At 53.9% G+C, this 27,507-nt stretch overlaps 1 protein-coding gene across 2 annotated transcripts in view; it reads left to right on the forward strand.

Annotated features, from left to right (window-relative positions):
- CDH23 (cadherin related 23) overlaps positions 1 to 27,507 on the forward strand; it is a 355,887-nt gene that overhangs the window by 102,287 nt on the left and 226,093 nt on the right. For both annotated transcript variants that reach the window (XM_070432922.1, XM_070432923.1), the window contains exons 6-7: positions 19,148 to 19,342; positions 22,873 to 23,001. In XM_070432922.1, coding sequence (XP_070289023.1) covers positions 19,148 to 19,342; positions 22,873 to 23,001 — 324 coding nt within the window. The remainder of the gene's footprint in view (positions 1 to 19,147; positions 19,343 to 22,872; positions 23,002 to 27,507) is intronic.

The following is a 27,507-nucleotide window of genomic DNA, read 5'->3' on the forward strand; positions in this document are numbered from 1 at the left end:
ACAGGGAGCAGGTAAAGAGCTCATACCAGCTGCTGGGGCGTCCACATTGCAGGGGCCCAGGTAGGAGGCCATTGCAGGGGGCCAGGTGAGAGCTGGTGGTGGCAGGGAAAGAGGGGAATAGAATGTTCCAGAGAAGAAATTGCAAGTACTCTGGTTTCTGGCTTAGCAGCTGGATGCAGAGGGAATGTATTGCCATTCACAGAGCCAGGGATGCAGTTTCCAGGGGAGGTTTAGGGTTTGTCCTTGGAGAGTTGAGTCTAGAGCATCTTTGCAACATTCGTGTGGCATTATCAAGGGGCCAGTTGCTTGTTCAGAAGCAGAGGGGCCTCCGTGGAGGTTGGGGGTCCCTCAGCTGCAGCGGCCAGGGTTAAGAAGCAGCTTACCTGTCTGACTCCTGCTGGTAAAAGGAGCCGGAAGAGAGGCCCAGGGGAGTGGGGTCGGTCAGAGGCTGGCCGGGGCGCTGCAGCTGCTTGGAGCCTGTCAGCTGCATGGAGACGGAGTGCATTTCTCTGCACTGGAATAGATTTGGGCTCAGCAGTTGGCTCTAAGTGCTTTTTGCCCTGATGTGGGGAAACGAGCACGGTGGGCAGCGGGAGGTCTGGGATGGGGAGGGAGCCCCGGGGACAGGAGCCACAGCCTGCTGGGGCCTGCTGCTTGCCTGAATAAAGACATGTTTATCCGACAGCCACGCACAGGCCTCACATTACACACTGTTACCCTGGTGGGGTGGGGTAGGAGGCTGTTGTAGGACAGAGAGGGGACAGTGTGTGTGTGTGTGTGTGTGTGTGTGTGTGTGTGTGTGTGAGATGGCCTGTGGGTTTGTGCTCCAAAGCCCAGTGGCCTCAGAGGACAGGAATATTCGAAAGTCCAGATGGGATGGACAGTCTGACAGCCTCTTCCACCTCCCTAGTCTTCCTTCATTTAGCAACGAGCTTGGGCAGAGGCACCAGGTCTCCTCCAGGTAGGGGTCTGAGGAAACAGGGGAAGCAGAATCTGGGACAGGCCTTGAGGTGGGCTGGGAAGAGGCCATAGAGAGCCCCTGACTTGGGGAACCACAGGAAAACATAGTCTACTGTGCACTTGCAGCCTCCTCATAGATCCCTGGGGTGGGGCGGAGGGGGGTGATGCCCAACCTGGCAAGGCGGACGCTGTGCACAAGCTGAGAGACCAAGAAGGAAGTAGTATGGTGCCCAGAGAAGTACTTAGTGGTTATCATTTGATCTTTTGGGGAAGAAAGGGACAACTTTTATAGGATAAAGACTTCATTGAAGATCCTTGTTGAGCTGCTCCTGATTAGATTGCAAAGCCTGTCCCCAGGAAGAGGCCGCTGCCTGTGCCACATCTGTTGGGTGTAGCCTAAGCTCAGACGAGCCCTCTGAGAGTTCTCCCTGGGAAACCGGCTCTGAGCCTGGCTGGGCCTCCTCCGTCTTGGCTCGGTAGCAGTGACAGCCTGCCTGCAATCACCATAATTGATAGCTTGTGAGGCAGAGACAGTAAATAATTGTTCCACAAGTTCAAGAGCGAGCGTAATTAGTACAGTTAACAATCTTAGGTGATTAATTGGTTCATTCAGTACCACTGTGAATGGGGGAGAACGTGAGCAGGAGAGGGGGCCGGAGCGCCCCCAGCAGTACGACACTGAGGGCTCCAGCCCGCTGCTTGTCAGCCAGGGTCTGGCCTTGAAACAGCATCAGATAGACGGAGACATTAATTTCTGAGAGCGAGGACTCCCGGGGGCAGGGAGGAGGGCAGCTCATAGGGCAGGGCCAACAGAGTTTGGCCACATTAGCCAAGTCTCAAGGGTGGAAAGAGCTGGATTCGGCTTCCGTTTGTTGAACGTGTTCGCGAAGGTCAGAAAGCAGTTGTACATGGAGGTAAGACTGGCTGATTCAAGTAGGAGGGGAGGAAGCAAATGATTCACGGAGTCCCGACTCCCCGGGTGGGAGGGACCCTGGAGGTCATTTAACCAGTCTCTTGGCTCCTGAGCTGAACTGCTCCTGAGCATCCCCATCAGAGTAGACTGAATCCTATTTTAAAGTCCTCCAGGGATGATGCCCTAAACCAGGGATAGTAAAAAGCATTCAAATCACATGCCAACTTCAGTCCATTCATAGAAGCTACGTGGAGCACTGGGTTGGGAATCCTGGGCTGAGCCTGGGGAGGAGCTCTGTGATCGCTTAGCGCTGTCCGCCCTGCGTGCAGGCGGGAGGAGAGGCCGCCTCACTCAAGGATCCGCAGATCTCAAACCCGCCTGGGTCACCCAGGCCAGCCTGCCACGTCCCTCCAGTGGGTTTCCTGGGGCCTCCCTTATTGCCCTTTAGAAGCAAAAATGGTCTTGACCTCAACTCCCGGTAACAGAGAAACAACAACCACCAGGGTGATAGCTATAGACCCATCTGTTGGGGTCCCTTTCTTACCTTTGCGAGATTACGGCGCGAAGCTCTGAGCTGGGGGGTGGAGATCCAGGCGAGAACTGTCTCCACCAGGATGCTAACCCGTCCTGGGCAGGGGGCACTTCTCCCTGAAAGACCCGACGTCCTGGGAGTTTGGCGCAGGGCAGAGCTGCATCCCAAGCTTGGCCCCTCCTCGCACGAACTATGGGTAAATCATGCTCACTACACCCATTTCCTGCTTTTACAACAAGATGAAGCCTCCGGGACCAGAGTGGAGAAAATGGAAAAAACGCCTAGCACAGTGCCGGCCACTGGACATCTGAATCTTGTCCCCAAGACCTTCTGAGGCTTGGGGTGACCCCTGGAGACCAGTCTGAGGTGGGAAACCTCTCAAGAACAGATGGTCAAGCTCCCCCTTAGGGTCCCTATTCCTCTCATTCCTTCCCCCGCCACACCATCCTCAGGGACAGACCGTTCACACCGGGGATGCTGGATTTGGGGGGCCAACCCCAATCGCACTCCTGACACGGTGTCACTAACCCACGGGAAGGGCTCTGGGGAGAGAAGGCGTTCTCTGGGGGCTGAGGTGAGAGGAAGCAAGGGAGGAAACGCAGATGCAGAAAAGTCTAGAAGAGGGTTCTCCTGCCACTACCACGGAGCCAGTCCCCGCAGCTGCCTCCCCAGCCAAAAGGCAAAGACAGAAAACATATACACGTATTTGCAGCTACAGTACAAACGAGCGGCAAACCTAATGATTCGTGATTATTATTTGAAGGGTCCCACTGTTACAGATTTATTTGTCATTTCTTGTAATAACACCGACGGTAATGAATTCATTTGTATTAATGTGAGTGTCACGCGGACTTCCGTTGAAATTCTGCATTAATTAATGTACCATTAAAACAAAGTGTCGCCCAATTAATATCAAACAGAGGTAAGGCTGCCAGGGTCCTCTTCATCTGGGTTTCATTTGTAATTCATGGTATTAGCACCCTGCTTAATGAAAGTCATTTGCAATTTCTACCCATGGCCTCTCCTGCTTCCTGGGGGAAGGCCAGTGTGCCCTAGGAGCTGCCAGCCCTTCCCTGGGCACTGCGGCTGGGAGGAGGAGGGGCGGGGAGGGCTCTGCTTCTTGGTAGAAATTGGTCTCCACGTTCCAGGAGGGACCTAAGGAGACCCTTGGAACTTCCTGATGGGGTTGGTCATCAACTCAAACCACCCAGGAGGTGCGCGGAGGCCCTTTCTCTGGGTTCTGTTCGGGGTGGAAGGCTGGTTTCTTGGCCAAGTTTGGTCTTAACAGATGAGGCAGTGGTGCCCTCGGACAGCCTTGGAGCAGGTGAGTCTGGGGTGCTGGGTCTCTGTCTTTCCTTGGGGTAAGTCTGGTGTCTCCTCGTGGGCTTTGTGTGCCAGGACTCCTGGCTGTCTCTAAAGCCAGTGGGGTAGCCGGTGGCCTTTATATACCAGGCACAGCAGACAAGAGAATTGGACCTCCCGCCCTATTCCCCCCAGACCCCCTAAGTGGGTCCCCCTCCCCAGAGCCTTGGGAATAGATGCTGCATCAGGGGACAGTTCTCAAGGACAACGTAGCAGGGCACCCTCCCTCCCCTGGAGTGTCCCTTGGGTGACTGGATCTCCTTGGGCCATCCCCACCCAAGCAGGAGAACGGGAGGTTGCCATTACCTGGTAGTGAGGTTTGTCACAGTGCTGGCAACTGCTGCCACCATTACTGTGGATCAGACACTAGGCTAGTGTTTCATAATCATTACTTCACCCAGGACCTACAAACACAGGAGGCTGGTGGTTTTCTCCCCATTTTACAGATGAGAAAACTGAGGCTCAAAGAGCTTTCATCTTTGCCCAAGGTCACACCTAAGTGGAAGAGGGGAGCAGGACAGGTATCTTGGATTGTTGCACGGGTGTCCTTCTCTCCTCTCAAGACCATTTGAGAGCTGGTGAAACAGAGTCTCAGGGACACAAGGCCTCCAGTTTCCTGGCTCAAGGTTCCCTTTGTTCTTCTCAGAATGTTCTTCTCTAGCTCACCACCCCACCGTGCTCTGCAGTACCAGTTCAGGGCAAGCACCTGTGGCCAGCAGTGGAGCACTTCAACCTGTGTCCTGTCCACACGAGAGTGTTATGTATCTCAACAGAGAGCAAGCATTAAAAAGGGAAAGAGGAATGCCTTTATCAATATTTGTTTTGGAACATGCTTCCTTTATATGTTCTGAAGACAGTGCCAAGTGAAGGGGCTGGCTTTGTAGCAAGAGAGACTTGGAGTAGATTTCAGGAAGGACTTACGGCCATACCCTTTTAGAGCAGGGAGGACTGTGGAGATCATGTCATTCGGCTCCCTCATTTGACAGATGAAGACCTGAAAGGCTGTGTAACTTGTCCAAGATCACGTGGAGATCACATTGATCCAGGTCCTGTCCTCCAGCCCTGTGCTCCTGGCCACCTCCCACAGTGGTGTGTGTTCAGGGAGTCACTTCCCATCCTTGTTAGGACAAAGGAGGGGGGAGGTCAGGGAGTGAGCGCGGAGGTGGGCATCTGCCACCACTGGCCATCGCTAGGGCTTCGGTCACGTCCTCTCCACTGCCTGGGTCTCAGCTTTCTCATCTATAGAATAGGGTGCCTGGGTGGGGAAGTGCTTCTGCACCCTGGCTGGACGAGGGAATTCCTCTGGGAATTTCAGAAACACCTCGGCCCTGGCCTTGGTATTGTTTAAAAGCTCCCCGGGTATTCTCTTGTGCAGCCAGGAAACCGAAACACTGGACTGGGTGATTTCTAAAGTCCTCTGTAGCCATGACAAGTCCAGTCTCTGTACCTATTGATGCTAAAACCATTTCCCAAGGCCCCCTGGGCCCAGGAGTTCCTGCAGCTGTCCTCTCTCCCTGGGTCCTGGGCCCACCCAGCCCCCTCGCTCAGCGCTCACCAGCCCTCAGCTCCCCTGCAGCCAGGTGTGGAGCCTGTCAGTCCTTAAGCCTCCGGGGCTCCCAGTGACAGGTTCCACTTACCACATCACACCTCCTGAAGGGCCAGCAGCGGTAGCCATGGGGATCGGGGATCTGAAAGGAAAAACCCGCACCAGGCCTAACCCACTACTCATGCCTGCCCAGGCCTCCGCTGCCTCCTTCATCCACCCTCCAGAATGCACATCCTGGCTGGAGACAGAGAGGCGCGCCGGTGGGGTGGATGGAGCCCAAGGGGCAGAGGAGGAGGGATGAGCAGAAGTTGCATCGCTTGAGCTGTCTTCTTATTCAGAACCCATTTATTAGTCTCAGCTCCCATAGACGTAAGGCCCGCCCTAAGGAGATTTGCATATTCATTTTGTTTAACATGATTCATCATCATGTGGGGGAATGAATTTGGGGGTTGGGAGGTGGAGCCCCATTTATGAGCCATGGAGCTGTGCACAGAGAGTTCAGGCAGCTTTAGATGCTGTATTCCCAGAGTGGGCTCCCATGGGACAGAGATGGGGTACACGCCACACGGAGGGTTCCCCCGGCCTTTTATCTCTGCTGAGAGCAGAGCAAGGTCCTCAGCCTGCAGAGGCTCCCTCCCCTCCAGGCCTCCCCACCAGAAGTGGCATTTGCAAAGTACTTTGCAGTTTATAGACCCTTACACCTGCTCTGGGAGGTGATAAGATATAATAGGACCTAAGACATATTGAGTTGTATGATGCCCTAAGCCAGGGGTCCTCAAACTTTTTAAACAGGGGGCCAGTTCACTGTCCCTCAGACTGTGGGAGGGCCGGACTATAGTTTAAAAAAAAACTATGAACAAGTGCCTATGCACACTGCACATATCTTATTTTGAAGTAAAAAAACAAAACGGGAACAAATACAATATTTGTATTTGCATGTAGCCGTGGGCTGTAGTTTGAGGACCCCTGCAAGCACTTGCCATGTGTTGCCTCCTATAAGCCTCACAGTAACCCCATGAGGCAGTGTTCTTAGTATGCCCATCTCACTATAAGGAAACTGAGGCTGAGAGAGGCTGCCTGACTTGCCTAACTAAAGTCACAGAGCAAATAGGGGTGGGCTGAGACTCAAACTGCAAATTCCCTCAGGCCTTTGCTCCATAAAAAGCCTCCCTGTATTGTACCTGTTTTTCTCCCCATAAATAGCCACTCGTAGTTGCTCGTGACCATTTTTCTGTTGGAAAGATAAGGAGGGTGCATGCGGTCAGCACAGTCTCGTACCGTGTTGCTCCACGAACATGTTTGGGATGGATGAATGAAAGACACAGACACTAAATGCTGCCTCCCCCATGCCCAGCACTTTCCTGGTGACACCTGACACCTGTCATCTTCTGACCCTGGAACCTCTGGGTGGCCCAAGTCATTCTGTGGCCACCCCCTTAACTGTCATCTGTAGGATCTGGCACTTAGCCAGAGCGACAGGATCCCGATTTCTCAAGGTCATTTTGGCCATCCCCCTGCCTCCTGGACTGGTCCACTCTGCTCACTCATCACTGAGAACAGCATAATGTGATGGTTTAGAGCGTGGGCCTTGGAATCTGGATAATGGGGAGAGGAAGGAATAGTGTCTGCTTCAGGCTGCCGTGAGGATAGCACAAGGTCTTGCATGGAAAGTGCTTAAAACAGGGCCTGACACATAGGAGGTCCTCAGTGCATAGAAGTTACTGCCCCATACCCAGAAGCCCTTTCTTACGTGTACGAAGTTCCAGGCGACCCAATGCATCTACTGGTTGCCACGTTCCAGAATCTGTCAAGGCTCAAGACCACCTCGTGCGTCAGCTGAACCCGGTTTCAGTGTCCTGGCACCCAGGTGACCAGGTGCTGGATTCAAGGGAAGCTTTTTAGGGAGAACCCTTCTATAGGTCACACCATATCTTTTCCCAGTTTTTTCTTTTAGATTATTCTGCCCCTGCAGGAGATGGCAGTTTTTGTTTTGGCGTCTGAGTTTTTAAAGTGCTTTTCCGCCATCAGTGCATTTCATCTCCCCGACAGCTCCGGGTGGAAGGCAGTGCAGGGATTGCTATACTTGTTTCCTGGATGGGGAAACTGAGGCACCTGAAATTTGCACTGATGCTTTGTAGCAATAGAGAAGGAAGCCACACAGGTTGATATTGAAGAATCAGAAAGTGGCCCCGCATTTCAGGACAGTTGTTTCTGGGTTTTTCCCTATCAGGCCAATGTGCATGGTGGGTAATCACCACCGAATGGATCTTTCCAGAAGCAGGTCTCCAAGTCCCTTTAGGGGGGTGGAGGGGAAGGGTCCCAGGAGCCAGTCAGACTAACCTTTCAAGTAGGGGATGGGTGGGAGGGTAAGACTGACAGCTGAGGTCTGGATTCAGGCCTCCACTCTGGTTACTCCTCCCGCGCTATACAGAGGGGCGTGGGACCCAGCCCTGAGGGAGGGGTGGGACTGCCTGATGTTGAGAGCGTCATGTCATGGGGACCGGGGCCAGCATGGTCATCGGGGCTGCTCCACCATCACTGCCCTTCCTGTCCCCTTCTCTCTGCCCGTGGCCTTCAGCCAGCTGCAGGGCTGGTCTGCCAGCTGTGCACTATCCAGTGCCCTGCGATGCCCATGCTCCCTCCTTCAGCTCCTGCGAGTGAGCAAGTGAGAGGGTGGAGAGGGTGCCTGGAGGAGGGCATGTGCTTGACAGCCCTGGAATGTGGGTGCTAATGGGAGGTGTCTCTCATTCTGCAGGAAGGTCACTGGGCTGGGGTGGGGGTGCTGCAGTTGGGGGTGAGGAAAATCTCCGAGGATCTCCTCACTCCCCAAATAAGGAGGAGCTGGGCCATTTTATACTTTGATATCACACTTTGCTTTGAAAATCAAGCTTCTAAGAAGGGGGGAGTCCTCAGAGGTAACTTCAATGAGGCTCCTCCCAGCCCTGCATGCCTTGCTCATCTGAATAAAGGCCAGAGCCGTGTGTGGGTCAGGGACAGGGTGTCTCAACCGGAGCCTGGACATGTGTGTCTAGAAACCTGGGGGAGCCAACAGACTCTTCTGGGGAGGGAGGGAGTGCCAGTCCCTTATCCTGGCTGATGACACCTGCCCTCCAAGGGAAATAGTAGAGGAAATTCAGTGGAGAAGACAGAAGCACCACGCGCAAAAGCCTAGAGGTGGGCCCACACCCTGGGGGCTGCTACATAAAATAGTCCAACAGAAGCAGAGGGTCTCCATGGGGCAAAGAGGAATGGTGAGTTTGGAGAGGAAGGCTTTGATCAGACTGCGGTGATGTTTAAGGTCCAAGAGACTGCCTGGGAGGTCAAAGAGGAGCCGGTGACGGTGTTTGAGCAGAAAAATAAGATGGGAGATCAGTGCTTTAGGGCAGTGACTTTCCAGGATCAATTACAGGGTCAAGGCTGAAAGAGGGAGGCCCCTTCAGTTGTCCAGCTGTAGCGATACATTTTTTTCAATTTTTATCAAAGTCATATATGCATGAGCTTAAAAGTAAAAAAGTAAATCTAGGCTTATAATAAAAACAGCAGTGTCCTGCCCCATTCTTTCCCACTCGTGATTCCCACCCTGAGACGAACTTATTCAATTTCTGATAGTTACCTTTTTATTTCCAAATTACACACTTATAAACTTTTCATTTTTGGACATTATCTATTGACTTGCCGCTATGAAGGATGGGAATTACACTTTAACACCAGCCTCTCCCTCATCTTTGCTACACATACACACACACATACACACACTATTCTTAGTGCTTCACCCATTCTCCCAACATAATTACATCCTTCCTTTTAGCTCAAACAGCATTTAGTGTATGTATCTTTGTGATTAGGGAAATATTCACAGTGGAGCCACATAGTGTACTGTGATTATATTTTCTTTTTTTTGTTTTCTCTAGAATCAGTAATTCTCGTTTGTTTGCTTAGTGTTCTATGAACCTACTATCACTTACTCATCCCCAAATATTCTCACATAATTAAATACCTCCTCTCGGTGTATTAAAAGTGTATTGATTTTTTAAATTCAGTTTGGATTTTTCTTGGCACCATTTGCCCTGGAGCATCCATCCTTCTGCTCCAATCCAAATAGGCTGTGCTCTGGCTTGCGTGCTGTTCTGGAGGCTGAATGGCTAAAGAAGCCTGATGTGGGTGATCATGGGGGAAGGGGGATTCACCCTGATAGTTTCTTTGTCTCCTGTATTAGATCCCCTGTTCACGGGTCCCACATTTTCCTTTCTTAGTTTACACCCACATTTTGATGGAATACACCCTTCAGTAATTTCCTGAAAAGGGATTAATGGAAACTTTTTTTTTTACTTTGTTTTTAAAAATGTGTTTATTCTGCACTTGTATTTGGTGATAGTTTGGCTGGGTATAGAATTCTAGAATGAAAATAGTTTTCCCCGTAATGTGGATTTCTTTATTGTATGATAACCTATAATGTAAGAGTTAAGAACTTTGATGCCATTTTGATTCTTGATCCTTTGAACATAGTCTTTTGTTTTCTCTCTGAAAGTCTTTGGAATTAAAAAAAAAAAGTACTTAGTGCTTTGAAACTTCACAGTTTTTCTCTGTGGGTCTCTCTTCCGAATAAATAGTGGTCTTTTTTTTTACCTGGAAATGTCCTTCAGATCTGGGAGATTTTCTTACCTTACTTCTTGGCTAATTTCCTTCCCTTCATTTGCTCTGTTTCCTCTCTCTGGAATCTCTACTAGTTGGGCATTGGGTTTTTTGAACTGATTCTCTAATTTTCTTACTTTCCCCCCTCATTTTCCATCTCTTAGAGATTTGTTCTACTTTATGGAGAAATTTCTTTAACTTTATCTTCCAACTCTTCTGTTGAGCTTTTCATTTCTAATAGCTCTTTTTTTAATCTCTTGGAATGTTCTTATTTCAAAGATACTATGTCTTATCTCTCTAAGGATCTTAAGGATATTTATTATTGTTATTTCTTTTTACTGTGTTCCCACTACCACCACTGTCTTTCATATTAGAGGTTCTTCTCAAATGTCTCATGACCCTTAGTTGTCTGTTCATATTTAAAAACGAGCCCACATTTGGCTGCGCGGAAGCTCGCTGTGTGAGTTGGGGCAGGGCAGGGTGGGACGCTGCTTGTTCACCAGTGGGCTTCATTGTGGGACGATTAGGTGAGGAACTGGCTGTTTCTCTGTGGGAATTCCAGCATGCTAGTATTTGTGTTCCCTTTTGGGCCAGTTTTCCTATCTCTGTTTTCATGAGACTGTTTTAAAGAGGACTGATCATGGCTAGGAGGAAAGGGAGCTGCAGATTTTCACTTAATCTCCTGTTTTCTGTGCCTTGTCCCCCTTCCAGTCTGAGTCCAGAGTCTGATGAACTCATCCCCTCCGGAAAGTAAACTTCCTGTCTCCTGTAAGAGTTGGGGAGGGCATCTGGGAGTCTGACCATTCTTCCAGATCTGCAGCCAGTCTTTATTTTGCAGTGTCACCCGGTGTCTCCAGTTCCTGAGCTTTCCTGGGGGTTTGAGACCCCAGCCTATTGGCTTTCCCCTCGCTCCTAAGGCAGTTTTCAGTTCCATCTGTTTCGTTGCCAGGATTTTGTTGACACTTCTCATTTGTTGTCATCTTTTCTCCTGTTCTTTTTGCCCTTGTGGATTTATGCATTTTTAATTCCCATATTGTCACTTGGTGTCATTTGGTGAGGGGCTGGGACAAAAACAGAAGTAAATGGATGCGCTCAATCTGCCATGTTGAACAGGAAGTCCTGATTCTGTAGAAACATTCATTGAATGCCTTCTAGGTGCTAGTGGCAGTGTTAGGACTAGAGAGGTGGCCAAGGTAAATGACAGAGAAAGGGAATGACTTGGGGAATGCGGAAGGAAAAATTGACAGGCCCTGGTGACGGATGAAGAGTGGGAAGCAAGAGAGAGGGTGAGTCTGAGATCAGCAGGTGTGAGGACACTGGCAGTCATCGGGAAGTCATGGGGGCATTAGTAAGCACTTTGATGAAAGTCTTCCTGGGGTTCAGAGGGGCAGGACACAGCTGGAAGCTGAAGAGGAGGAGGGACTCGGATTGGGAGAGTGCTGAGCTGGCTCCAAGGACGTGTGGAACAGCTGGGGCGGTACTGCAGCCCAGCCAGGGTGTGCGGGCCCCAGGAGCTGGCCCCTCCACCCGGCAGCCTGCCTGGGCTCTCAGAGCAGACCCAGCACCTCTTAGAGCCCAGCACACATCAGCTGAGAGAGAGCAGATCTGGTCGAAAGAAGGGATGTTGTGATATCTCTTCCTGACTCCTCCGCAGAGAGAGGAGCTGGAGCACGGGTGTACACGTGAGGGTTTGTGCACACACGGCTGTGCCCCCTCCTCCACAGAACGGGGCCACCTGAGGCATCCATGGAGGCGCCATGGGGACCTGCCTCTCCCGGTTCTCTTTTCCGCACTGTTTCTCTCTTTGGACCCTTTTCTCAGCTGGTGCCCACATACACCTTATCGCCTAGTTAAGAAAAAAATACCGCCCACATCTTCAGGGACTCCGTTTCTCCGCCCCTGTGAGCCAGAAAGCTCCAGAACTTCTAAAACTTCCCGTGAGGAGGTGACACCCTCCCCAGGCCCCCCAGTGGGCCCCACCTCCAGCGTCCGCAGTGAGGAGGTGCCTGCTTTGGCACTCAGCGAAACCAAAGGCATCCCCCGTTTGCCCCAGGCTCCCCCTTGTCAGAAGGGCCTTTACCTCTGTGTTTACTAGTAATTCTTCTGGTCACGGTGGGAGCGTATTTCCTGATCCCCAGGGAAAATGCGCAAATTCTGAGATACCCTCTTCCTTCTGAAATGTTTTTGGGAGCCAAAGCTCCCTGTAAACCCTTTCTTCCCTAACCCAGGCAACCTGTAGCCCCCAGCCCTTCCGTAGAGGGAAGTGAATGGATCAACCCCACTTGAGCAGGGGCCCTGAGCCCACACTCCACCCTCGTCTCTGGGGTCCCCAGAGGTGAGCTGAATTTGAATCCTGATTCCAGCACTAATAAGCTGTGTGACTTTGGACCAGTTGCTTCATTTCTCTGAGCTTCCATTTCCCCTAACTGGAAAAATGAGGTAATGAGATGAGATGTATAAAAATGCTGACCTTGGAGAGTTGATCACCTCCCCTCCCCCACCTCAGAGCCCAGCAGCCCAGCCTCTGGGCAGCAAGCATGGGTTCCAGGAGGCTGTGTTCCTAGCTCGGATCCACGGAGCCACCCGTGCCCTGCCAGAACTCTATCTGTCAGGAATTTATTACGAATGCATTTTATAACAGGCTTGATAATAAGATATTAAAGACTGTGGCAGCATCTAGCAGCATTTCATAAATATTAATATTGCCTTTAGAGATGGCACCTACAGTGGAAATGGTGGAACTGTTGCTGAGGTTTGGTCAAAAGTACAGAATACATCTAGTGGGTGGGGAGGGGGCAGTTATACCGAGAAGATGAGAGGGTACAGCTGCATTTTTTTCCCTCCTCCCTTCCTTCCTTTTTCTGCGTCACAGTTTTACACTTCTTTTTCTTTGCTCACAACTTTGCCTCTGTAATTTCCTTATTTCCCTTTAAGTTGGTCACTTTCTCCTCGACTTTCCTCCTTTCTCTTTTCTCCTACAAACTCTCTCCCCTTCATTCCCACTTCCCCTTCCGCCCCCAGTTCCGCCCCTCTCACCCTGTTGCCATCCCTTCTCCCTCCTCCCCCCTTCTCCTTCTTTACACTCTCTCCTTACACTCTCTCCACCTCTGTTTTCTCCACCCTCCCTCTTTGCCTCTCTCTCTGTCTGGCCCTCTCTCTCCCTCAGTGCACTCGCCCCCCCCACCCCCCGCTGCCCCCCCCACACACACGTGTTCCAGTCAGCACCCGAGCCACCTCTGTAGAAGCCTGCATGGAATGTACCTCACTGCATTGAGAAGTGAGCTATTTATCATTATTATTAACGAACAAGATCCCTTGCGCGGCAGAACTTTCCCAGAGTCTATTCCCTTGTCACCCCAGGAGCAGCGAAAAGATTTATTTGTCTGTGAATTGCACGGGGTGGCCCATTTACAGCAGGTCCATCAGAAGTGACATGGAGCTTAAATGGGCCCTGGAAGGGGCAGGGGCCTGCCTTGCCTGCCTCCTGCCTGCAGCGGGCCCCTTGCTGAGGGGACAGCTGGGCAGGTGCAAGGGTTTTGCAGGGGATCAGGCCTAAACACACTCCCTGGCTCCCAGGAGGCATGAGCAGTGCATTTTGGGAGATTTCCACTGAAGTGGCCCAGAAGCCCTGAGGGAGTGGGCGGGACTGGGCGGGGGTGCCTGGGGGAAGGAGCACGGGAAGCAGAGCTGGGGCAGAGCAGCGGGCAGGGCGAGAGGCCTGCCTCAGAAGCAGGAGTAATCACCCCCCATGGGGCCTTTTCTCCAAAGCCCAGCCGCTCCAGCCCAACAGGAAGGTGGGCCAGCAGCAGTTTCCATAATGAATACGCAGAGAGGTGTTGTCCCAGGATGGGGCAGCCCTACCCCCAGCTGAAATGTGCCTTTGGCCCTGCTTCCTGGCCCAGGCCCACCCTAGTGATGGTCCTGTAGACCCCGAACCTCAAGCCCAGACACCATAGAGGCACTTTCTCCCTGGTCTCCTCGTCTCCAGGTGGGCAGAGCGTGGCTCTCTGGGGCATCTCTTCTCCAGGCCTGTCAGCTGATTGTGTCAAGCCCATGATCAAGCTGTCCCCTGACCACCCCTGCCACCCCACAGGCATGCTGGTCATTGCGGGGACCTGAGTGGATTTGCATGTTAAAAGAGACACTTAAAAGGGAGAAGGAGCCAGCACTCACTCATCCAGGCCGCTTTCTTCTTCTCCCATTATTACCTCCTATGCCCTCCACAGTCTAGGCTCTGTGGCCAGGAGCTTTGCGTTCTGTGGCCCAGCCTTGGGCATGAAAGGGAGGAAGTCCCAGCCGGTGAGGATAAGGGAGAGCCTGGGGCAGAGCTGCAGGAATGAGGATGCCTTGCCCGGGGCTGGATGCATTTGGGGGCCTGGGGAGAGGAAGGGGCTGAGACCTATGGAAGTCAGTGTGGGCAAAGGGGGTACCCACACAGGAAGGACAGAATAGATGGGGTGTCAGCACCACAGCCAGGGCCTATGAAGACCAGGCAGGGGGCGCCCAGAGCCCCTCATCTCTGCCTTTCTCCCTCATGTGCTTATTCTTTCCAAGATGGGCTTCCTCTGCCTGCCCGTGGCCTCTGCCACCTGCAACCTGTGGCTTCTGCGTGGCTTCGACCTGTCATGGCGCCCACACCAGCCCTACCCAGACAGCAAGAAGCTTCTTTTCCAGGTCCCCACAGAACGTTGATTTCACTTCCAACACCCCATCCGCTTGGGCTGTTAGAGTCAGGTGGTCACCCCTGGACCAAGCAGATATGCCTGGGTCTGAAGTCACTTGGTATAGACCTGGCTGCCTAGGTCCCTCCCCTGGAGCAGAGAGAGCTGTGGGTGTAAAGAGCACCTTTACTTGGAAGGAGGGTGAGTGGGGAGGCAGTGGTTGGCATCTCTGGGGGAGGTGACAAAAACACTATATAGGAGTCAAAGCCCTGATTTCCAGGCACAGGTCTGCTGTTAACCACCTGTGAGACACAGTGCAAGGCACATCCCCTCACTTTTCCCATCTGTAAAATGGGGAGGCTGGACTGGATACTCCCCGAGATTCCTGCCAGCTCTCACATTCAAGCCTTCCCTGGGAGGGGCCTGCTCAGGCCCGGCCTCTGTGTTCAGGAGCTTCCTTGGCCTCCAGGTGCCCCACCCACCCCTGCTCAGATCCCACCCCTCCTCCCACAGGCTCCCCAAACCCACGTGGGAGGGTCTCCAGAGGCTCTCCCACCCTGACCCTGTCTGCAGCAACCGTGAGGCAGTCAACAGAAATGTTCTCTTTCTGAATTTTAAAAATGCCCGTTTGTCTCCGTTCATGATGAAGAGACTGACTGTTTACAGTTTCTAATACCCTCTTTAAACAGGGCTCATCTCAGGCTGCCTGTGATGGTATTTTATTACCATAATAATAATTACAACGACCATTTATGGAGTATCGCTCAATATTGTTGTGAACCTGGCTCGGCGAGCTTCCCCCGCCCCCCCCTTATCCCATGTAATCTTTCTCTCAAGCCTACACGGTAGGTACTGTTATCAGCTCCACTTCCACATGTTCCTTTACGTGAGGACACTGAGGCCCAATGAGTCACTGTAACAGCCTATGTCTGAGGGCTCCGGCAAGTGAGTGGAAAGGCTGGGACTCAAACTTGGCGTCCACGCTCCGAGCCACCAGGCCTCACTGCCTGCGGTGAGCTTGGAAACCCGGCCGCACCTGGCGCCACAGCGGAAATCTGCTTGCGTGGACCTGTGAGCACATCTGCACATCGCCATGGAACAGCAGCTGGGTGCTCGGAGGAGCCCGCGGTGCACCTGCTGATTGATGACTGTCCCCTCACACCTCATTTCCCTAACAGAGCATGGCGCCCGGGACCTGAAATGCAGGAAGTCAGCATTCTCTTCTCTCCAATGGCTCGTCCCTTCTAAGAACACGATGGCTCTTTGCCAGGCCTGTTTAAAACCTTTTCTAAGTTATGCAGAAATTAAATGGGTTTCCACTGCAGGGCATGAAACATAAAAGCCAAGAAGGTCAGACACAGGACCATCCCTTCTTCTTCTCCTCTATCTTCTTGGCTCTTGCTCTTAAATCTTCTGATCAGATCTCTGAGACCCTTTGCAGAGACCATGCCGGACAGACGAGTGAAATGTCCTCTCCTCCCCGGGGCAGCAGGCTGGACAGCTGACATTCTCTCTGGAGTGGGAGCTGTGCCTCTCCTCTGGGTGGTGGCTCTGGGGGGGGGGGGGGGGCGGGGGGGGCGTGTCAGAAGTCTCCCATCAGGGTCCCCCAGGGAACAGTTCATCCCAAATAGCTCCAACAAAGGCATTTCAGTGAAGAGACTGCAGCTGGGGGCTCAGGGAGGAGCAGATGTGGCGAAGGGCCACTAAGAGATGCTGAGGTACCAGAGACTTGGCTGCAGAGGGAAGCTCTCACTAACCCTGGGGCTGAGTGGGGGAAGGAAGGGCATAGTGCTGCCAGAGGCCACCAACAGCTGGGCCAGGAAGGAGGGGCTGCGGGGCTGTGGGGCTGGAGCTGGGGGGAGTGGGGAAGTAACACCCCAACCTGTTTCTCTTCTTGGCACCTCCCCAAACTCTGAGCTCTTACCAGCACTCCTCTTTGGCAGAAGCTAGCCGGCAAGGGAGCCTGGGGATGCAATGAGCTCACCCTAGTGTGGGCAAATGGAGGGGGAGGGGGAGCAGAACAGGGTACTCAGTGGGCCTGGGGGTGCAGACAAGGAATGCTCAGCGCAGTGTCACGAAAATGCATAGTGCTTCTGGGCACCTCCCTGCTCTGCCCTCGAAGGTGCTCTCGTCCGCAGGCCTCTAGACGGTGTCCGCCAATAAGATCACACCTGCCATCTTCGAAGCCCTTATTAGATGCTGGGAAGTTTACACTCATGACTTCCTGTACTCTTCATGCGAACCCTATGAGATCTTACTAACCTCAGTGTACAGAGAGGGGATTGAGGGTCAGAGAGATTAAGAAACCGGCCCAAAGATACTCGGCAAGGCTCGGGTTCCAACCGAAGTCTGTCCATCCCTGAAATCCCAGCATTCATCCCGGTGGGACAGGTTCCTCTCTTGGCTCTTTTTGCTCTGCCCCCTTGCACACTTGATTCTATTTTTTGAGGGAAGGAGAGCGTCTGTTTTCCAAGCCACGGAGCTGGGTAGGGCAGACCGAGCAAAGAAAAAGCAGGTCCAGGAACCCAGACGTGTGAGGGAGCCTGCTGGGTTTGAGAAGTACAGACTCTACCTGCCAGGAACTATTAAACTGATAAGATGCTGCGCATGATCTTAGCGAAGAGGCCAAGGAGCCATACCTGCCAGGAAATAAAGTGTGAAGGAGACAGGTCCAGACCGCGAGGGCCTGCGTTCTACGAAGAGGGCGCTGGGGAGTCATGGGTGTTGTGAGGAGAGGAGCCTCCCTGTCTGCCTCTGACCTCAGTGCTGGGTGGGGAAGGACAGGTGCTAAGCCTGGCCATTGAGCCTGACACTTGCCTGGTGATGGACAGAATCGTGGGTTAGAAACAGTGGCAGCACCATGGCATTTCCCCTGGGGGCCCTTTCCAGCCTGACCGGAGACCTTATTAAGGACACCCTTTTCTCAGGCAGGTCGTCCTGCGGAAGGGCTGTTCGCATGCCCAAGCCTGGTCCCCAAAGAAAGAAGCTGCTCACAGCAGTGACGCAGGGCCCAGGTCGCGGCCGGCAGCAGGGAGAGGGGCAGCGATGTGGATGCTCTTCTTGGAAAGAGCCCGCAGGTGTCAGAAAGGACCCCGTCACTGTCCCAGTGTAGACAGAGCGCAGAGGACCAGAAGTACGGTGTCCGCCCTCAGCGAGCTTACAGCCAGCCCCACACAGCAGCGTTAGGGAAGGAACTGCCATCAGTATTTTAGAAGTGTTTCACACAGGGCTTGAGATCATGGGCGAGACCTGGACTGAAGGCCTCCCACCGCCTAGCTCTATGCCCTGGGCAGATTATGTAACCTCTCCAGACCTCAGCTTCTTTTCAAAAACAGGATAGTGGCTCCCACCTCGAAGGCTGCTTGTCCGCAGAGCTGGCAGGTGCAGTCCCCAGCACAGGACCTGGCCTATAGCTATCATTGAGCGGGAGCAGAGATTTTTACCTTTTTGTCTCTGTGAAGGGCCTCGTTAGATTGCCTGTCCTCAGATGTGTCCAGAGCTCACTAAATTATGAATAAATTAACTCACCCAACAGTCAGCAGGCACGGCTTACCAGCCACGCCTTGTGGCGGGCACTGCAGTGGTGAAAGCTGACAGTTGGTGCAAACAGATACTCGTAATATAATGTGCTCAGTGCTGTCATAGAGGCTCCTTCGTTTATTCTTAAGGGACGTTTACTGAACATCGGACACATGCCTGGCACCGTGCTAGGCAAGGCAATGCCCCATGGCTTTCGTGGAGCACATGGGTTATGAGGAAAGACAGACACTCACTGTGCAATGATAGAAGTGTGGGGGACGGAGAATCCCAGGGTGCTGCGGGACCCTGAGCATAAACAGTGGCCCGGCTGGGGCCGAGTGGGGCTGCCCTGCCTTAGGGGTCTGGAAAGTCTCCATGAGGAAGTTGCATTTAACTAGAGACCCCGAGTCAGAAAGGGGCAGGGGTCTCTACACACTGAGTGGCAGAGGGAATCACAGAAGGCTCCCAGGACTTGGGGGCTCCCAGGACGTGGTGACATTTGAGCAGGCCTTGTGGGCCCCTCTGATGGCAGGCTGCCATGGCCTAGGGTGGCAGGTGTGTGCCCCACCTCAGGGCAAGCCGGGTAACCTCTGTGGTGCCAGGCAAAGCCCCCTGGGCCCTCGCCACATGCCCGTAGCACACACCTCCCCACTCCCTGCCCTTGAAACCTCCCGACACTCGGACTCTGGACCTGAGGCCTGGGCGGCTGGGGTGCACTCAGCAGAGGAAGTGAAACTGCCCAGAAGCAGGGGCTGGGGACCGAAAGGCTCTCATCCAGAACTCCAGGATGAGCAGATCATCTTTGGAACTGACGCCGTTACAGCCACCAGGAGGCCATCAAAAAAGGGGGAAAAAGAGATACTGCATTTTAAATTCCTCTGAACCCTCCTAGAATAAAAACGACAAGGCCGCGGTCTGGTTGGCTGGAGGGCCGTGGCTAATGGGCTTTGGGGGAACAGCCTGCGGTGGAGGCAGCTGCTCCGAGCTCCACTCACCCTTTTGTTTGCTTTGTTTCACCCCAGGACACCCCGGTGGGGACGCCCATCTTCATCGTGAACGCCACAGACCCCGACCTGGGTGCCGGCGGCAGCGTCCTCTACTCCTTCCAGCCCCCCTCCCCGTTCTTCGCCATCGACAGTGCCCGCGGCATCGTCACGGTGATCCAGGAGCTGGACTACGAGACGACGCAGGCCTATCAGCTCACCGTCAACGCCACGGTGAGTCCGTGCAGGGGCCCCACAACCAGATATGGCCTCTTCCCAGCCGTGAAGGGGGTGACAGAGCATCAACCTAGAGCCCTGCGACTCCAGACCCTGGAATAGTGATGCCGGTGATGGTAATCATCATGGCAGCGCGTGTTGCTGAGGGTCCGTGCTGTGTCCCTCGTACTGTGCTGAGCACTCAATGGATTGTCTTCACTAAACCTCACAAGAGCCCTGTGTCGTAAACATTATAAAAAGACCCAGTTTACAGATGAGGAAACTGAGGTACAGAAGCCATTCGGTGACTTGTCCGCAGTCCCCCGGCCACGGGGCTCCAGCATCTGCACTGGTAACCCCACAGGGCACTCACGGTGCAGGGTGGCCTCTCACCGTGGGACACAGGACAGAGGTGTGACCCCAGCTGTGTCCTGACACCACCCAACACACTGGAGGCAGAGGGGTCCTGGCCACCTCCCTAGAGTGATGACACTCACACAGTAGGGGGCACCCATCGGTGCCAAGCACCGGGCTGGGCCCTGGGAGTTCCGGGATGAGTGTGTCAGGAGAGGGGGGGCGGGCAGGAGAGAAATAATTATCCCATTTTGGGGCTCATACTGCTGAGACTCATAGCCTAGGAGTAGTGGAGGATTGAGAACCCAAAACCAGGTTGTCTGATGCCCAGTCCAGTGCCCACGACCAAGAGTCTCTGAGTCTCCAGAACATCACAGTCATTTTCCTTTGTCGCCCGCTGTTTGCCAGGGCCCTGGGGACAGGCACGCTATACCCTAAATAGTCCTACCCTCTACTCTCCTCTTTCCCACCCCCGGCTACTGCCTCCGGGTACAGCTGGAGCCTTCAGCTGGTAGCAAGGAGAGCAGACTTTTTTACAAAGCTCAGGCCGAGTGGAACAAATCACTGGGGTCCCTCTTGACCCTCCAGGACCCGTTTGCCTGACACAAGCATCTAGCCCCTGAATCTATGTCGCTGCAGTGGGGGCTGTCAGTAGCACTGGGGGCTCCACATGGCCGGTCACAGAGCCCAGATCTCTGGGAAAGACCCACTGGATGGATCGAGGGCCTGATTTTGAGAGATGAGGTTCCCCGATGCTTGGTCAAGATGCAACGGCCCCTGGAGAGGCCACTGCAGACAACACCCTCGTCCTTCCTTCTCCCCGGTTAAGTGTTAGCTGTCAGGGAGGAGGTGTGTGCTGATATTTGCAAAGCTGACTTACGGGGTTGGGGCACTAGCAAGGCCAGAAGCGCTTTCTGCACCCACCTGCCCCCTTCCACACTCCCTTGCACCCACACGTGGGTGGTCCCCTCCTACCACTCCCCATTTGTCCACCCCTGGGCCCAGAAACACACAGATGCTTGCTCTCTTCTCACTATGAGCTTGTCCTTATGCGATCATTTCCGTCCACCGTATAAATGGCTTCGTGCAGGTGGGGGAGAGAACGGAGCTGGGCACAGGCGTGAGTCTGGGTGGCGGGGCCTCTCAAGCTGGGCTGGTGAATACAGTTAAATTGCTGCTAATCTCCCAGCAATCAGGCCTTGACGTGGGAGAGCAGGAGGGGCGCAGGACTCCCTTTGGTATTGATGGCTCCCTCCACCCCACACCCACGCGCCACCTCCCATTCATAGATCCCTCTCGGGGCTGGTGCTGTGCCCTTGGCCGCTGGGCATTTCCCCAAGGAGATTCTCCTATGTGGCACTGCAGGGAGCAGGGTGGGTTCCAGCCACCACTGGGTGGGTACCAAGGTGGCCAAACAGAAGAGCTGAAGGCCCAGAGTGACAGCTGGGAGCCTGGGAAGGTGCCTGCCCTGCCAGCTATGCCCACTCCCTGTCTCCAGCCATGGAGTCCAGTGTGGGCTGGACGTGGGCATCTGTGGCAGGAACAGGACTGAAGCTACAGTGTGGGGTGGGGAGGGCAGGTGCCAGGATGGACAAAGCCAGCTGCCAGCAAAAGCCTGGTAATGGCAGATCAGAACCACTGGCAGCCCTTGCCCAAGAGGTCAAGGGGCCTCCTGCCAGGCCTCCTCCTCTGGCCGTGTCTGCCTGGTGGCCATTCGGGTCCTTGGCTGGGAGCTCTCACCATGGTCAGCCCCCAAGCCTAGGCTGTGGACACCCTGGTCTTGGAGCCTGGGAAGCTGTCTCCCCGTGGTCCCTCTGCCCAGCTCCTCCTGCCTCCAGACTCTCCCCTCCATTGCTACACTCTTCATCCCCGAAGGCCTTCTACTCTCCTTGGCTGCCCCTGAGGGCTCTTAAAACAGCCAGCCCTTCCTTCCTGAGGTTCCCCAGCTCAGTCAGGGAGCGCAGGAGCAGGCACTAGGTTTGTGATGTGGGGAATGCCGTGTGTGTTCAGGTCACCCCAGACAAACCAAGGCAATTCTAAGCCCAGGACAGTTGCTCCCCAATTCCCGGACCAGAGAATTTACAAGCCCAAGGGTCCATAGAGGCCATTTCATCTCACAGAAAAGGAAATTGAGGCTCCAAGAGGGGCAAGAACTTACTCAAGGTGACCTAGCAAGTCAGGGACTGAGCTTATGTTAGGGTCCCACATCAAGAGAGTGAAGGGCAGATTTTTATGTCAAAAGGACCTGAGTTTGAGTCCTGGGTACACACTTACCAACTGTGTGACTCTGGACAAGTTACATAACCTTTCTGAGTCTTTGCAAACTCAACTGACTAAGACACACATTAATACCCACAAAAGCAAATGCGGTGTTCGCACAACGCCTGGTATATAATCTGTATTCAGCATGCAGCTGCTATTCTTGTTAACTATTGTTATTCAATAGTAGTGGGCTCTTTAAGTGGGCTGTGTATTTTAGGGTAATAAAATAGGGGTTTCAGGTTTTCTTTCTTGATGAGCATTCACAGGATTACATTTCCAGCTAACTAGGAGGGTATAAACATTACCTGTCTGGCTACAGGGGGATGGCCTGTGACCTCCTGGGATTCCTTCCTGGAGTCCCCCAATGTCACAGGCCCTGGAGCTCCCCCTACTGGTTCTACTGGAAACATAACTTGATCAGTAAACCCAAAAGCAGAGCAGGGACCCAGGTCCCAGAGCTGCCCCTCTGGGGTCCAAGGGCCTTTCTTCTAAGAACCCCCATCCTAGTCATCCCCTTGATGTTGATGCTCGGGGATAAGAGGGGGCAGAAAGTGGGCATGGAAAGGAGCAGCACCCCCCTGGGTGAATCCCAAGCCAGTTGCCCCACCCACCAGATATCCAGGGGGGTCAGGCCCAGGCTGGGCTGAGGGCAGGAGACCGAGTTCTGCTCCAGCCTGTTTGCGACATTGGGTTAACCACCTTTCACTGGGCTCTGGGGGGCTGTTTGTGTCTTCTTACACAGGTCAGAGATCAGTGTGGGTTCTTGAGTTCTTGAACTTCCACATCCCTGTGGGAGTGCAGGAGCACATGTGTGCTCGTGTGCACACATGTTTGTGCACGTGAATGTCATGTGTGCACATGGGTGTATCGTGTGCATGTGTGCCTGTCCACAACATCACTTCACCTAAGGCTGTGTATTTTTGTCTTCTTAGGATCAAGACAAGACCCGGCCTCTGTCCACCCTGGCCAACTTGGCCATCATCATCACAGATGTCCAGGACATGGACCCCATCTTCATCAACCTGCCCTACAGCACCAACATCTATGAGCACTCTCCTCCGGTGAGACCTCCTGCCCGGTGGGACAGGTTCCTCCTTGGCTTTCCTGCTCCCCGCCCCCATCCCTATGAGTGAAAACCCAACTCCCTCCCTCTTCACACAACACCCCACCTCACTTCATCCCCAGGGGCTCTGAGTGGCAAAGAACAAAGACTTGCTAGGGCAAGTGAAGGGGGGCAATGGAGAAGATGTATGTGGGTGATAGGACACCTTTGGAAAGCCCAGCCTGGGCTGGCAGCAGCTTTGGACTCAGCCAGGCTCACAGAAACACCAGTGTGGCTCAGTCTTATCTCTCAAGGCCAATGGGTCCATCCACTTCTCTTGCCCACGGACACTACTCAGAGATGGCGGCAGCGTGCCCTCTGCTCGCAGGCCCCCTCAGACGTGGCTCTTCCCCGAGAGCTCGCTGCTCCGGCTGCCCCTCCCAGCAGCTCAGGCTATAGGTTTCTCAAGCCCAGGATTTCTGGAGAGACACCTGATTAGCTGTGCTCGGGGTTTTGTGCCATGTCACAGAGTCATAGATCACCAACCAGCCTGTACATTGGCTGCCCTGGGGCCACGTGCCTCCTCTGGTTCAGTCCACCGTGTCTGGGTGTCTTTAAGAACAAAACACATGCCTGTGCCCGCTCAGCTGTGGGCCAGGCGAGCAGTGACAGCACCCCTCGCCTGGTAGCCATCTGTGCTTTTGTGCAAACTGGGCAAGATACCCGCTGTGGGCCGATGAACTAGGAAAAGGCAGCTCCTCTGGGCAGATGGATCCCCCGGACATGCAGCTTGGGGAGCAGCTCCTGTGGGAAGAAAAACGTGCCCTTTTGAGGGGACTCAGTGGGCTTTGAGGAAGGACATACAAGTGGATGCTCAGGGCCCCGCCTGCACATCCGCACAGGCTCTCAGCATCGGGCACGTGAGAGGCAGGCCTCCCTTGAACCGGCTGCAGACCGCACCCCTGGGCCACCACAGGCCAGGCAGCCTGACCTGCAGTTCGGAGACTCGGCCTAGCCCGACGATCGCACTGTGCTTCAGCCTCTGGGTGTGCAGGGGTAGCCACTTCCTTTTGGGCCCAGATATGGACTGAAGGGTCCAACAAACAAGACACTTTCTGGCCTTCTACAGAGGGTGTCTGAGCTGCTTTGAGGGTAGAAGGGGGCATCTCAATGCCTCCACCACAGCCTTCTCTTTCATGGTGGTCCACGGAAGCAGAGGCTCCAGCCTTTGAGCCTGAAGGCTGTCTCCTCCAAAACATCTTTGCTTAGCGCACGTCTTCTCAGCCAGGGGCTTTCCCTGACCTTTCAGAAGGCAGGCCCTCCCGCCTGCCCTCTGCCCTGGACACCCCGTCTTAATTCTCATGACCCTAAACAGCCTGCTCCGCCTCTGCTCCTCGGATGGACTTAAAGTATATCTCGGCAGGGTTGGGTCTGCTGTGGGCATCGCACAACATGGATGCTCAGGAAGTGTTTATGGAATGAATGGATGGATGAATGGATGGATGAATGAATGAGCGAATGAGTGAAGGGTCATACCAGCCCTCTCACCACAGTCATCACCCTTCATGTGAAAGACCATGCACCTGTTGGTTTTCAGCTCACTGACCACCTTTGTTAATTTTTTTTTTCCTGGCTTCATCCTCACTGGCCCACAGACATAGCCATCCCTCTCCCCTCAGCTCCGGTAGAATTGACTCCCTGTGCTGCCTAATTTACCACTAAAGTATAGTCACACCTGTCATGTTCACTGATGTGTAAGTGGGTGACGTTACAGCCCCCAGGGATCAAAATACCCGAGTCTCTGGAGCTTGTCACAAGCTTCCTGTGGGTCTCCCAGGGCATCGTGCCCAGGACCAAATGCAGAGAAGATGGGTAGAACCACCTGTTGATTGAAGTGAGGATGTGATGGTGGCTGGGCAGCCAGAGGAACTTGGAGAAGGTCCCTGCGCAGCCGTGCACTCGCCTTGGCCACATCACCAGTCTCCAGACTGCTTCCTCGTGGGAGACTGTAATGTCCACAGTGCCCCTCTCGCCTGAGGGGTTAGCACACTCGGGTAGAGCACCCAGCAGGTGCTCCGCAAGCACCAGCACTGCAGGCGGTCAGTCCCGGTGGTTATGAGTCAGCCAGTCCTGAGGTATAGAAGTTGGATTGGGCTGGGGGTCCCATCCTCAGCTTCATCTCAGAGCCCCAGTATCCAGTAAGAAGGGTGTTGACAATGCGGGTCCTCTGAGACCCTTCAGTGTGTTTTGTTCTGTCATCCCTATATCGTAGCCAAGTAATATTAATATTGTTTCAGATCTGCAGATTTCTGAGTTTATCCATTTATTCATTCTATGTTTCACACTTTTGTTAATAAACTAGATGTTTATTAAGCCCTTCCTGTGTGCGGGACCCTGTGCTAAGCCACACCCTCTCCTATAATCCCACAGGCTCCTGCTAGGGTGACCCTCAGGCCTGGCACACAGGGACACCTACTCCCCTTAGCGCCTCTCTCCTGACGCTCAGTTTCTTACATCTGATGTGTTCTCTCTCGGGTGCAGGGATCTTGAGATCTCTCTGCCTTGCTGGGTTGTCCCTTGGTCCCCACGAGGACACTGAAGCCTTTCTTCCTGGGGTTTTGGGGCTCTCCCTGCTCCCAAGTGCCACCGAGCCATCTCTGTGTCCACCCCTCTGCCTCTCCTCCCTGTCGCCCACGTGGAAGGAGCCCTCCAGCGCCCAGCCCCGCTGCAAGGCTGTTCTGCTATAGGCCGATTCCCGCACACCCGAGCCTGATTTTCCAGGCTTCTAATTGGTTTCTGTGCCTTGATCCAGGCCCTCCATGTCCTTTTACAGTGTGGAGCCCAGATTGAACGCAGAACACCCCAGGCCTGGCCTGCTCAGCCTCCCGGGTGGGGGACCCAGGCAGCCCCATTCCCGGCCTCGCTCGCCTCTGCTGGCCGGGGCCTCCATTCGGACCCCGGCCCAGTCTCCCTCTTTATCTGCGGCTCCCAGCATGTATGGCTCTCTCTATCACAGTATCAGGCCAGCATGCCTCATCTAAAGTGTATATATTACCTAATAAAATCCTTCTTATTTGGGATTATTGCATCAAATTTTAATTTCCTCACTCGAGCAGCGGCATGTCAGCCTGCCCGTCAGTGAAGGACCGATAGAAGGTGAAAAGAGCGGATAAACTGCACAAATTACTGCCGGCCGATGCCTATCAGCCCTTTGACTGGAATTGACTGGAATTAAGAACTGAGAAATAGGATTTTCTGCCTCAGAATCTGCTGTGGCAGCTCTGGTCGGAGTCCCCTCAGCACCCACCGGGCTCCCCCCAAGGGCACCTCCCCCTCCTGAGAGACTCCCCCTTCCAGGTCCTTAATCCTGTCGTGAAACGGGGGAGGGGGGGAGGGGGGAGGGGGGAGGGGGGAGGGAGGTGGACCAGGATGGAGGCAGGCAGAGCCCGGGTGCTGGCTTCAGCTGTCCCCTGGCCCGCGTCTCTGGAAGGAGGCAGGCCTCAGAGAGCAGGGGAGTCACACGTTCCTTCTGGAGAAGTCTCAGCTTTCCTGGCCTTTGCCCGAGTGACCTTACTGGTAGCAGGCCTCGTGGGTGGGTGAGTGAGGCTGCCTCTCAGCCCTCACCCACCCCTTGCCTTGGCACACCCACCCAGGCCCACCCCAACACTGCCCTCCACGCCCCAGGCACGCTCACCCACCTGTGACTTCAAGCAATCCCTGACCCTCCGAGCCCGTTCCCTCAGATGGACCCTGACTGTGGAGGCTGTGAGGAAAAGGTGGAGAGCCTGTGTTGGGTGCCCAGCATCGTGCTTGGCACATAGTAGGTGCTCCCCAAATATTGGCTCTCCCTCAGAAAACGCCTTACCTCTAGGGTGGGGATTACTAGTGTAGGGTACTGGGGAGTCTGAATTTGCTAACATTGTTTGGAACGGCACATGCATTCAGGGGAGAATGCATAGGATGCTCACAGCGGTTCCGGCCCCAGTGAGTAACAACAGGCACTTTTATAGCATTTGCTGTGGACCAGGCGCTCTTCCAAGTTGCCTTACATGTGTCAGTTGCTGAGGGGTGGGAACTGGTATTATACCCATTTTACAGATGGGAAGAACAAGGCAGTGAGAGGTAAAGTAACTCAAAGGATTCAAGCCCAGGCAGTCTGGCAATAGAGTTAAACCTTAACCCTCTCGCTGTACTGCTCTTCCCACCACAAGGCGTTGGGACTCCACAGGCCCGTGTACCTTCAGCCTTTCTCGGGGGGGCTCCCAAGAGGCCTCCTCCTCACAACGTGGGTTCCTGTAAGGAGAAGAAGCCCATGCCAGGTGAGCCCCACCTCCAGCCCTCCTGAGCCCGCCCACTTGCTCTCCTTGCCACACCCTGGTGCACCCCCAGGGAGGGGCCCAGCTCCAGGTCAGGCGGAGGCCTCCTTCTCCATCTCCTCGTCTTTGGAAATAAGTTTCAGTATATTGAAAATATAATCTGAAACAAGATTCGTGGGTTCCCAAGAGCCCCCATTCCTCCCTGTTAA

The sequence above is a fragment of the Myotis yumanensis genome, unplaced genomic scaffold, assembly GCF_028538775.1.
Source record: "Myotis yumanensis isolate MYYU_CA2020_CCGP unplaced genomic scaffold, mMyoYum1.0.hap1 SCAF_13, whole genome shotgun sequence".
NCBI lineage: Eukaryota > Metazoa > Chordata > Mammalia > Chiroptera > Vespertilionidae > Myotis > Myotis yumanensis.